The 12640-nt window shown below is 44.6% G+C and overlaps 1 protein-coding gene across 5 annotated transcripts in view; it reads left to right on the plus strand.

Annotated features, from left to right (window-relative positions):
* Positions 1 to 12640, plus strand: part of ero1b (endoplasmic reticulum oxidoreductase 1 beta) — a 275013-nt gene that overhangs the window by 113928 nt on the left and 148445 nt on the right. For all 5 annotated transcript variants that reach the window (XM_085996681.1, XM_085996682.1, XM_085996679.1 and 2 more), the window contains exon 15: positions 3478 to 3611. In XM_085996681.1, the coding sequence (XP_085852807.1) occupies positions 3478 to 3611 (134 nt within the window). The remainder of the gene's footprint in view (positions 1 to 3477; positions 3612 to 12640) is intronic.

Here is a 12640-nt window from a genome sequence, read left to right on the forward strand (position 1 = left end):
GGTGTTAAACCAGGTGCAACCACTAGGGAGCACTGCCCTGAACATTAATAATCCAAAAATGCTGTAAGAATTGTGATCATCTCCCTTCAAGAGGTTGTGACTTTTGTCAGGGTGTGGCGCAAGTTTGAGAACCCCTGCAGTGAACCACCAAATATTTTATATTACTGATGTATGTTAACTTCAAGATGAGATTGAGAAACATTTCGATTTCACTTCACCTTTTTGCAACTTAATTGATAATGGTGTAACCCCCCCAACCTGCACTTACCTTGCGCGCCGGCCGTTGAGCTCTGGGCTCCCGTGGAATTACGCTCCCGGGCCTGGCCCAGCTGCCGGCGCGCAGTGCTTGCGTATCCCAGGGGCGCAATTAGTGCGATGTGTCCCCGGGATCACGTGGGCCATGGGCAGCCAATCGGAGGAGGGAAAAGCCCATTCATAAAATTGACAGGAAGAGCTGTCAAAACTTATAAATACTACGGGCCCCAAAATAGCAGTAAACCTTCAAATAATTTTTTTTTAAATCACACTATAAATTACATTAAATAACTATTTTAAATTTAAATTTTTGAAAAAAATAATTTTATATTCTAACGGGGCTAAAAATAAACTTACCTTGCTTTAAAGTATTTAAAAATAATAAACCTGTGGGGAAAAATGTTTTAATTTTAATTAATTGACCACTTACCTTGTAAAAAGCAGGCCTTACGCCTGCTTTTTACATTTCTAAATCCTGCAGGCTTACGATCCCGGGAAAACCTGCAAAAAAAACCTAAGTTTGATGCGCATACGCAGCCTCTCCTGCGCGCGCGCTCGACTCTGAACCCCTTCGTTCAGAGGAACAGAAGTGCCGGTTTCCCGCGCATGCAGAAAACCGGCACTTCCATTCGGCCTACGGGTGAGTACCCCGTGCGTACTCGCCCGTGGAGACCCGAATTTCTGGGCCATTATTGCAATAATCAAGAACGTGGCTTCTAGTAGGATTTGAAATATCTGTTTCCCGCTCCTAGTTATGTGATTGAAAAACATTGTTACAGAAAGACGATCATGCTTCACAAAGTAAAAATTGTAGTGTCTCAAAAAGCGCTTATTCTAAACCATAAGCTACTTGCAGAAAATGTGAAATAATAAATTTGAGTCTCACTCTACACCTAAAGGTAGATTTTATGAATTTGTAGTCCATTGTGGAGCTTTGTGCAGAGGTCAGTAGGCCCTGCAACCTGTCAGGTGTGAGACCAAATTTGCAGCGCCCAGGACACCAGGACTGGACAAGGAGCAGAAATCTTCATGTGTAGAATTTTTTTGCCAGTCTCTTTGATCCTTGTTACATTTCAAGTACCCAAATCTATCTTCTTTCCTGGATGATTAATTGATCTAACCATTGCTCACAGGGGAAAGAATTCTTCTCAGAGGAGGATGAGGGAGGCCATTCTGGCCATTTTTGTTCCACTATTCCAAGAGAGCCTAACATCCTCCCCATTATAGCATCCAGTTGTTTTTTAAATGAGTCCAGGGTTTTTATTGCCACTGCTCTATCTGGGAGTCCATTTCACACCTTGATCACTGAAGAAGCATTTCCCAAAATCTCTCCTAAAAGTACTCTTCTCCAGTGTTCCACTGCTGCAGTTTAATTTAGTAATCTAGTTTAACTCTTTCTATACCCTGAACAATCTTGTATCCTCTATAACATCACCTCTCGGGTGCCTTCTTTCCAGAATGAGAAACCCTAGTCCCTCTGATCTTTACTCATAACTCAGACCCCTGACACTGGCGGATCAGCCTCGTCGGTCTTTCTCTGCACTGCTTCCAGCGCTTGATGACCAGAACTGGACGCAGTATTCAAGGTGCGGTTAGACTAGGGCATTGTAAAGTTTGATCATTACCTTCTCTGACTTAAATTGCACTGCTTTGGCTATGTAAGTCATTGCAGATTGCTGCTCTGCATTGGTTGGACATGTTGAGCATTGAGTCTCCAAAGACTCCTAGGTTTCTTTTGTTCCAGCCTTAGCTATTTCAGCACCACTTGTAGAATATGCACATCATCTCTTTTTCTTATGCTTAGCACTTAATATTTGTCTGCATTCATTTCATCTGCCATTCTCTGTCCAGTTTTATTTTGTGGTTTCTGATCTGCCTCTTCTGAGTTCACTGCACCCTCCTAGTTTGGTATCAACTGCAAATTTTACCACGGAGTTTCCAAATCCAGGTCATTTATGTAAATTAAGAAACAGTCGTGGTCCCACCACTGAGCCCTGAGGTAGCCCACTTAAAACTCTTTCCCTCCTGCCACTCCCCCACTCTGACATAACTCCCCTAACTTGTCCTCATTGTTTCCTACACTTAAACCCTGAATCTGCACAATTTTGAGTTTAAATAATAGTCTTTCAGATGGAACTTCATCTGAAGCCTTTTGGAAGTCAAGATACAATGCTTATCACTGTCCACTTGGGTTGTTACTTCTGTGACAATGAGGAGGTTGGTCCAGCAAGATCTTCTCTCTGTGAATCCTTGTTGACAGCTGTTAACATTAGGTTATAGTCATATAGATAATCCTCCCATTTATTCCTGATGATTGATTCCATTCTCTCCTCTCTTTCTCCCTTCTCTCCTCTCCTCCCAGAGGCTTATAGCCAGACTCTAACAGGCCTCTGATCCATTCTGTCTGTGTACTAAGTCACAGCTACCTAATCCTCAAATTCCTTTTGGAGGAATTCAACCACCATAGAAACACCAGAGGCCAGTGAAGAAGTGTTTTTTTGTAATACTTTTTAAGTGTGCAAGCCTTTAAGTCTTGATCTTCACAGAATAGCATATGTATTCAAATTACATACCAGTTCATGACCAGTAGCATACACTTGTGCAGCGCCTCCATTACTGTGGAAACTAGGGACTACTTCAAGCCGTGTGTTACCTAAATAACAAAATGGATTGTCAGATCTTGTTTCATTATAATTATTGAAGGTAAAGAGAGTGTAATTTTTAAAAAATATATAAGTGCTTGTATACCAGCTCCTTACCACAACATTCTGATGTATCATAACCAATGATATCAGAGAGATGTCTTGTAAACCCCCCCCCACCGTAATAACAGACAACTGAAAGTCTTTCTCTATATCACTCATTATAATACTTTCGAAGAGTCCTAGATGCAGTATTATATAGAAAGTTTAGTTTATTGTAGAGTTTAGTAAACCAACAACACAATACTGCTTAAACTTGTAACTACTTGTACTTCAAAATGGAATAAAAACAGAAAATGCTGGAAACACTCAGCAGGGTCATGCAGCATCTGTGGAGGGAGAAACAGAGTTAACGTTTCAGGTCAAAACTGAGCTTCAAAATGAGCTATTTTCTAATCGTATCTCAAAATTAAACTGATAAGTCTGGAAAGTATTCCAACGTCTGACCTTTTGGGGGACGACAGCAGAGCAGAGCACTGTATATAATACTTTAAATAAATTCTTCTGGTCTCCTCTCCAGACTCAGGGTTTGGGTACTGCTCTGAAGATTTTATTTTCTGAACGGGAAATCAAGAATCTCCCTGAGCGCAGCCCTTCATCAGGCTTTCAGCTCACCCGGCAGGAGGTTGTCGCTCTTCTGAATGCTTTTGGCAGGTAAGAACTACTTCCAGAATGTGCTGAAGTTTCATGGATTTACTTATCAAGGGAAGAGGATTTACCTAATTTATCAAATTCATATGCAATCATTCTGCCCCTAATGGCCCAGTTAATTGCCATCTATGGTTACATAGAGCAAGAAGGACCCAGCTTTCATCTCTAATCTCTGTGGGTTAGCTGATACCCTACAGGGCAGCTGCAGAGGTATTTAAAAATGGTCTCCATGCTCCTGGGAAAAGAAGATAAGCCAGCAATGCTTTTCAGTAACCACTGCTAGATGTGTGCGTCTGTGGGCATTGAGTGAGGACAGGATCCAGCTTGGCTGTGATGCCTTTACAGTTGATTGACCCTCTGACACTGTCAAGCACACACATGAATAATGACCACTTTGAGGTGCTGGAAGCCCACTGGCACCAGTTGGCCAATATCCCCACAATGAGCACATTTTTTCAGGAAGAGAGGGGAGAGAAATTTATATCCAGCAGCTCTCCAATATAAAGTGAGTTCATGCAGTTAACTCTCAACTGAATACCTGTTTTAATAAGTCTCGCTCTAATGTACAAGGCAGGTATGGCCTGAACACTGTGCTCTGTCGATCTGTGATAATGCAAATAATGGGTTATCTGTGAAGCTATGCAGTTCTACATGAGTAGTATTGCCATGCAATTTGAGACATTTAAATCTGTTTTTCAAAGCCAAGTCTTGTCCCCGTGGAGCTTGAGCCCCACACCAGACCGCAAACATCCTTGTAGTACACATTAAATAATATACTGTTAATCAATGCCTGTGCCGTCTTTTTCCTCTGGATTCCTTTCATACAGCATGTAGGATAGACAACACCACGCTGCCTGGACCTCCTCATTCTCTCAAGGAATTCCAGTGATCTCCTATAGCTTCCGGTTGCGTGATCATTCAGCCCCATGCTCAGATTCATCACATCATAATTCTCAAGCTTACACTGGGGATTTATTTTGCCCAAAGCACAGCATGAGGTTTCCTATATTCCACCATACTTAATTCAGTAGACCCCAAGAAAACAATTTTGAGGCTTGATTATATTTATTTGGTCAATGTATTTACAAGCCAGGAGCACACCGCCATGTTCAGTGCAGCTTTAGCATTCATTCCATGCCACAATGTGCCGGTACGTGAACTAAATGCCAAAGCTGAGCAGGGGGAGCAACAGGAAAAGTTTGAACTGTTGAAGTAGTTATTGGGGTAAACATTAACTCCTCCTCCTCCCCCCTCCCCCCCCCCACACCCCCGCCCAAAAACAATGACAGGACATTAAAAATTAAAAATCAGGGAACATATTCCCAACCCACTGTATGCGCCCGTTGCCATTTGTACGGCCATGGGTTTCGAACCGTGCATGTCTCCTGTCTTGGAGTGGCACGACACGTCATTATAATATTTAAATCAGTTGCCAGCTGGGTATCCCAGGACACAGGGAAACCTGGCAGCAAAATGGAGACGGGAGAAGCCGGACTGGCTTACTCCCTCCAAACTGATCTCCAATGCCTAGAGCTGCTGTGATGTAAAGGTTTTGACTGCAGTATGACTAGCAGGAAAGAAGGGGAGGTGGGGTAGCTATGTTAATAAAGGAAGGAATCACTGTAATACAGAGAAATGATATTGGGTCAAAAGATCAGGATAATGAAACAGTTTTTGGGTGGAGGTAAGGAATAATAAGGGGAAAAAAACACTAGTGGGCGTAGTCTATAGGCCTCCGAACAGTGGCAACTGTGTTGGACGGAGTATCAATCAGGAAATAGTTGAGGCTTGTAATAAGGGAACATCTATAATTATGGGGGATTTTAACTATCATTAATTGGACAAATCAAATTGGGCAGGGCTGCCTTGAGGATGAGTTCATTGAGTGTATTAGGGATGGGTTTCTTGAGCAGTATGTAACTGAACCGACCAGGGGGCAAGCAACCTTAGATCTGGTCCTGTGTAACGAGATGGGATTAATTAAAAATGTCCTAGTAAAGGATCCCCTTGGAATGAGTGACCATAACATGGTTGAATTCCATATTCAATTAGAGGGTGAGAAGGTTGGATCTCAAACAAGCGTGCTAAGCTTGAATAAAGGAGACTATGAAGGTATGAGAGCGGAATTGAGTAGAGTGGATTGGGAAAATAGATTAAAGGGTAAGACGATACACGATCAGTGGTGTACATTTAAGGAGTTATTTTACAACTTCCAAAAAATATATATTCCACTGAGAAGAAAAGGGTGTAAAAGAAAAGACAGCCATCCGTGGCTAAGTAAAGAAATTAAGGATAGTATTCGACTAAAAACAAGGGCATATAAGGTAGCCAAATCTAGTGGGAGGATAGAGGATTGGGAAAACTTTAAAAGACAGCAAAAAATAACAAAAAGATTGATTAAGAAAGGGAAGATAGATTATGAAAGTAAATTAGCAAAAAATATAAAAACAGATAGTAAGAGTTTTTATAGTTATATAAAAAGAAAAAGGGTGGCTAAAGTAAATGTTGGTCCCTTAGAGGATGAGACCGGGAAATTAATGGTGGGAAATATGGAGATGGCAAAAACACTATGAATATTTTACATCAGTCTTTACAGTAGAAGACACTAAGAATATCCCAACACTGGACAAACAGGGGGCTAAAGGGGGGGAGGAGCTAAATACGATCAAAATCACTAAGGAAGTGGTACTCGGTAAAATAATGGGACTCGAGGCGGATAAATCACCTGGACCTGATGGCTTACATCCTAGGGTCTTGAGGGAAGTGGCGGTAGGGATTGTGGATGCATTGGTAATAATTTTCCAAAACTCCCTGGACTCAGCAAAGGTCCCGGCAGACTGGAAAACTGCTAATGTAACGCCCTTATTTAAAAAGGGCAGTAGACAGAAGGCTGGAAACTATAGACCGGTTAGCCTAACATCTGTGGTAGGTAAAATATTGGAGTCCATCATTAAGGAGACAGTAACAGGACATTTGGATAATCATAATTTAATAGGAAAAAGTCAGCATGGTTTTATGAAGGGGAAGTCATGTTTGACAAATTTGCTGGAGTTCTTTGAGGAAGTAACACAGGGTGGATAAAGGGGAACCAGTGGACGTAGTGTATTTAGACTTCCAAAAGGCATTTGACAAGGTGCCACACAAGACTATTGCTCAAGATAATAAAAAATCACAGGATTGGGGGTAATATTCTGGCATGGATAGAGGATTGGCTATCTAACAGAAGGCAGAGAGTTGGGATAAATGGTTTATTCTCAGACTGGCAATCAGTAACTAGTGATGTTCCGCAGGGGTCAGTGCTGGGTCCCCAACTCTTTACAATCTATATTAACGATTTGGAGGAGGGGACCGGGTGTAACATATCAAAGTTTGCAGATGATACTAAGATGGGAGGGAAAGTAGTGAGTGAGGAGGACATAAAAAACCTGCAAGGGGACATCGACAGGCTAAGTAAGTGGGCAGAGATTTGGCAGATGGAATACAATACTGGGAAGTGTGAGGTTATGCACTTTGGCAGGAAAAATCGTAGAGCAAGTTATTATCTTAATGGCAAGAAACTGGAAAGTACTGAAGTACAAAGGGATCTGGGGGTCCTGGTGCACGAAACTCAAAAGGTTAGTATGCAGGTGCAGCAAGTGATTAAGAAGGCCAATGGAATGTTGGCTTTTATTGCTAGGGGGATAGAATATAAAAATAGGGAGGTACTGCTTCAGTTGTACAAGGTATTGGTGAGACCGCACCTGGAATACTACATACAGCTTTGGTGTCCATACTTAAGAAAAGACATACTTGCTCTCGAGTCAGTACAAAGAAGGTTCACTCGGTTAATCCCGGGGATGAGGGGGTGGTCATATGAGGAGAGGTTGAGTAGATTGGGACTCTACTCATTGGAGTTCAGAAGAATGAGAGGCAATCTTATTGAAACATATAAGATTGTGAAGGGGTTGGATGCGGGGAGGATGTTCCCGATGATGGGTGAAACTAGAACTAGGGGGCATAGTCTTAGAATAAGGGGCTGCTCTTTCAAAACTGAGATGAGGAGGAACTACTTCACCCAGAGGGTGGTAGGTCCATGGAATATGCTGCCCCAAAAAGCTGTAGAAGCTACATCATTACATAAATTTAAAACAGAAATAGACAGTTTCCTAGAAGTAAAGGGAATTAAGGGTTACGGGGAGCGGGCAGGAATTTGGACATGAGTCTAGGTTCCGATCGGACATGGCCCTGTGGGTAGCGGAGTGGGCCCAGGGGCCGTGTAGCCTGATCCTGCTCCTATTTCGTGTGTCTAATTCTGTTAGATTCAGGAGATGGTTCTGTGATAGTAGATTGGCGGTTAGGATCAGATCAGCCATGATCTTATTGAATGGCGGAGCAGGCTCGAGGGGCCGATTGGCCTACTCCTGCTCCTATTTCTTATGTTCTAACATTGGGGATAATGGGCTCGAAGTTGCCCTCCTGCAGCAGTAGGTTCCCACTATGACCTAAGTAGGAACAAGCCACGTAGGGAAGGAAAAAGAGCCGGGTGCAATGACTGACAGCCAATAATGAAAGAAAGAAAGACTTGCATTTATATAGCACCTTTCACGACCACTGGACGTCTCAAAGCGCTTTACAGTAAATGAAACCAATAATGCATGTGAGCTCCTCTATTGGAGAGACTGTGAGCCAACAGGGAGGTGGGAGCTCTGGGTGCTGTGAGATTAGGGTTGGATCAGGGTACCTTTTGATTGAGGATCACCATCCCAAGCAATGATTGACTTGATACCCACACTTGCAATCCCACCAAAAACCTTGCTTACTTTGTCATGTCCTTACTTGTTAGCAGTAGTGCGTGTACTATAAATAAGTTTATAAAAAGAAACCGAAATCAGGACATTAACTATAATCTGCGTTTTTTTTCCCACCCCCACAAAAAAAATTAAACCCAATGGTTAGACAAAGCAACATAATTAAGAACAACAAGAAAATCTAAACATCAGTAAGGCACGCAATCAATCACATGTTTGCAAACTGCATGTCTTCATCTCCACACAACTTGTACACTACACTCTGCCTGGTTCCCACTCAACCCCAATGTGGAAACGGCATGCATGGAGCCAGGTTTCAATAAGATTTCAGTTTATCCACTCTGCTCACTTAGTCAACTTGGTTCATTTTTAGTTTGTAAGTTATTTTATTTTGTTTTCTGTCCTCTGTTTTTAGCTTCCCCTCCCACACTAGGGAAAGAAGTGTAGAACTAGAAGGAAATAAATTTATCACCTACAATAAATTGAAAATTTTTTGATTGTCTTGCGACTTTGTCTCAAAACTAAAAGCAAGGAGCCGACTTGAGCTCAAATGCCCCAAGGACCTGAAAGCCAGTTAATTATTTTAGACATAACAGGAAAGCCCATGAGGAACTGAGGAATTGTCCCTCCATTATTGTTGTGAACTCCTTGCAGGGTTCCTGACTGAGAGGAGGTCCTCGAGGGCCCCCTTCATTTTGTCAGTGTCTATTTTGTTGGTTTGGCCCCCTTCCTCTCACACCCCTGAACCACTCTTACACTTTGTTTAAAAAAAAAAAAAAAAACTAGCAAGCTGCTCGGTGCAAAGAAAAGGAAGTCCAGCACTGAGACTAATTAGCAGCTTGACTGGTGAGCTGTACTAATCTCATTTTGCCTTTTGAGATTATTTTTAAATAACAAAACTATAATATTTGAGATATCTAGCTTTAAACACTTAGGGGGAGAAATTGGGTGGAGCCGCAAACAAGGCGCCAAGCTCGCCTGGGCGCCGGATTTAGCGCAGTGTTTGGAGCAGTAGCGACCGCCGGAAATTCAGCTTGAGCGCCCCAAGAGGGACACTGGGCGAGGCTCGAGGCGCTCCGCGTCCCTCTTAGGACGCTGAAACTGAATATCGCAGCGCAACGTGCCGCAGCGCCACACGCTGAGGCACGGCGCGCTGCGGTACTGCAGGCCTTCCTCCCCTTCTTAAGGGGGAGGGGCCTGCACCAGCGCGATCAGAGATCGCAAGTGCCGGGAAAAGAGCCCGGCACCGAGGAGAAGTGCCGGGCTCTCGGAAAACAGCCGGCAATGCCGCGGGGGGGCGATCAGGAGGCTGGGGACGGAGATGCTGGCAGGCGGCTGCCGAAAAAACGGCCGCCCCGCACCTCCACCTTAATTTGCGCCACTGCCGCCATAAGTAGGCCCCGTGAACCGGGCACCATTTGCGAACGGCACTACAGAGGCGGTCGCTGCCAAATATCGCTAGCGGGGTGCTGCGCACACCGATGACGTCATCGGTGGCGGCACTGCCAGGCTAACGCCACCATTAGCGCCCCAGCTAAATATCACGGGAGGCGCGGCCAGTGGCGCTAAAGCCACTGAGTGCCCTCTTTAGGCGGTAACTGGTGGCGCAGCCCACCGAATTTCTAGGCCTTAATTCTTGAGAGAGCAAGAACGTTATTAACAAAAAGGGCACTACCCATCTCTCATGGGATTAACTTAGACTTGGTCCGACTCCCATTAGACATGTCTGCAAGTTTCAGATAATAACATTTCACAGTATTTTCATGTTCTTTAAAATTGTGAGATTTCAAAACCAAATCAAGTCAACTTCGAAGCATCAATTATGTGGAGAGATTAGAGAAGCTGGGATTGTTCTCAATAGAACAAAGGAGGTTGAGGGGAGATTTAATAGAGGTGTTCAAAATTAGGAAGGGTTTTGATTAGTGTAACTAAGGATAAACTGTTTCCACTGGCAGGAGGGTTGGTAACTAGAAGACACAGATGTAAAGTAATTGGCAAAAGAACCAGAGACAAGATGAGAATTTTTTTTTACGTAGCGAGTTGTGATCTGGCATGCACTGCCTGAAAGGGTGGTGGAAGCAGATTAAATAGTAACTTTCAAAAGAGAATTGGATAAATACGTAAAGGAAAAATGTTCAAGGCGATGAGAACGAGCAGGGGAGTGGGATTAATTGAATAGCTCTTTCAAAGAGCTGGCGCAGGCACAGTGGGCTGAATGACCACTTTTTTAATTCATTCATGGGATCTGGGCATCGCTGGCATGGCCAGTATTTATTTCCCATCCCTAATTGCCCTCGAAGGTGGTGGTGAGCTGCCTTCTTGAACCGCAGCAGTCCGTGTGGTGAAGGTACTCCCACAGTGCTGTTAGGGAGGGAGTTCCAGGATTTTGACCCAGAGATGATGAAGGAACGGCGATATACTTCCAAGTCGGGATGGTGTGTGACTTGGAGGTGGTGGTGTTCCCATGATCCTACTGCCCTTGTCCTTCTAGGTGGAAGGGGTCATGTGTTTAGGGGCTTCTGCTGAAGAAGCCTTTGGCGCGTTGCTGCAGTGCATCTTGTAGATGGTACACACTGCAGCCACGGTACGCCGGTGGTGAAGGGAGTGGGGGGGAGAAATTCGGTATCACCCCGTTTGGGGCGCAATTATCGGCCAGGCGCAAAGTTTAGCGCTTGGTCCTAATTATCGCCTCCAACTGCAAACTTGGCTTCTATCACCCCTGGAGGTGATTGCAGCGCTAAATCAGGCGCCAACGCCGAGGAGCGAGGCGCTACCGCAGAGCGCTGGCGAAGCTTATATGATGTCATTCGGCAATGGAACACAGACACACTGGCGCCGGCCAGTTCTTAAAGGTGAGGGTCGATCTTGCTCTCCATCCACACCCTGCTCATTGCAGCCTTGAATCTCGGCCTGGAGAGACCTGTACATCAAATCTACTGGAAAAAACAATGGAGGCACCCAGAAGTGTAGAAACATAGAAGATCGGAGCAGAAGTAGGCCATTCGGCCCCTCGAGCCTGCTCCGCCATTCAATGAGATCATGGCTGATCATCCAAATTCAGTACCTGTCCCTGCCTTCTCCCCAGATCCCTTTAGCCTTAAGAAATATAGCTAACTCCTTGAATATATTTAATGAATTGGCCTCTACTGCCTTCTGTGGTAGAGAATTCCACAGGTTCACCACTCTCTGGGTGAAGAAATTCCTCCTCATCTCTGTCCTAAATGGCTTACCCCTTATCCTTAGACTGTGACCCCTGGTTCTGGACTCCCCGGCCATCAGAAACATCCTTCCTGCATCTAGTCTGTCCAGGCCTGACAGAATTTTATAGGTTTCGATGAGATCCCCTCTCAATCTTCTAAACTCCAGTGAGTATAAGCCCAATCGACCCAATCTCTCCTCGTACATCATTTCTGCCATCCTAGGTATCAGTCTGGTGAATCTTCGCTGCACTCCCTCCATGGCAAGAACATCCTTCCTCAGATAAGGCAACCAAAACTGCACACAATACTCAAGGTGTGGTCTCACCAAGGCCCTGTACAACTGCAGCAAGACATCCTTGTTCCTGTACTCAAACCCTCTCGCTACAAAGGCCAACATACCATTTGCCTTCTTAACTGCCTGCTGCACCTGCATGCTTGCCTTCAGCGACTGGTGCACAAGGACACCCAGGTCTCGTTGCACTTCCCCTTCTCCCAATCTATTGCCGTTCAGATAATCTGCCTTCCTGTTTTACCACCAAAGTGGATAACCTCGCATTTATCCACATTATACTGCATCTGCCATGCTTCTGCCCAATCACCCAACCTGTCCAAATCATACTGGAGTTTCTCGGCATCCTCCTCACAGCACACACGCCCACCCAGCTTTGTGTCATCTGCAAACTTGGAGATATTACATCTAGTTCCCTCGTCTAGATCATTAATATATATTGGCCCAGAAATTCGGGTTGGGGGCTTCCCGCGGGTGCAAGCCCCCGACCTGCACTTACCTTGCGCGCCGGCAGTTGAGCTGTAGGGCCCCGTGGAATTCCGATCTGGGGCCTGGCCCAGCTGCCAGCGCGCAGTGCTTGCGTGTCCCAGGGGCGCAGTTAGTTCGATGCGTCCCCTGGGATCACGTGGGCCATGGGCAGCCAATTGGAGCAGGGAATGCTCCATTCATAAGTCTTGACAGGAAGTGCTATCAAGACTTATAAATACTACGGCCCCAAAATAGTAGTAAACATTCAAATAAATTTTTTTTAAATCA

This window comes from Somniosus microcephalus, chromosome 9, assembly GCF_052327205.1.
Source record: "Somniosus microcephalus isolate GS21.2 chromosome 9, FLI_Smic_1.0, whole genome shotgun sequence".
NCBI lineage: Eukaryota > Metazoa > Chordata > Chondrichthyes > Squaliformes > Somniosidae > Somniosus > Somniosus microcephalus.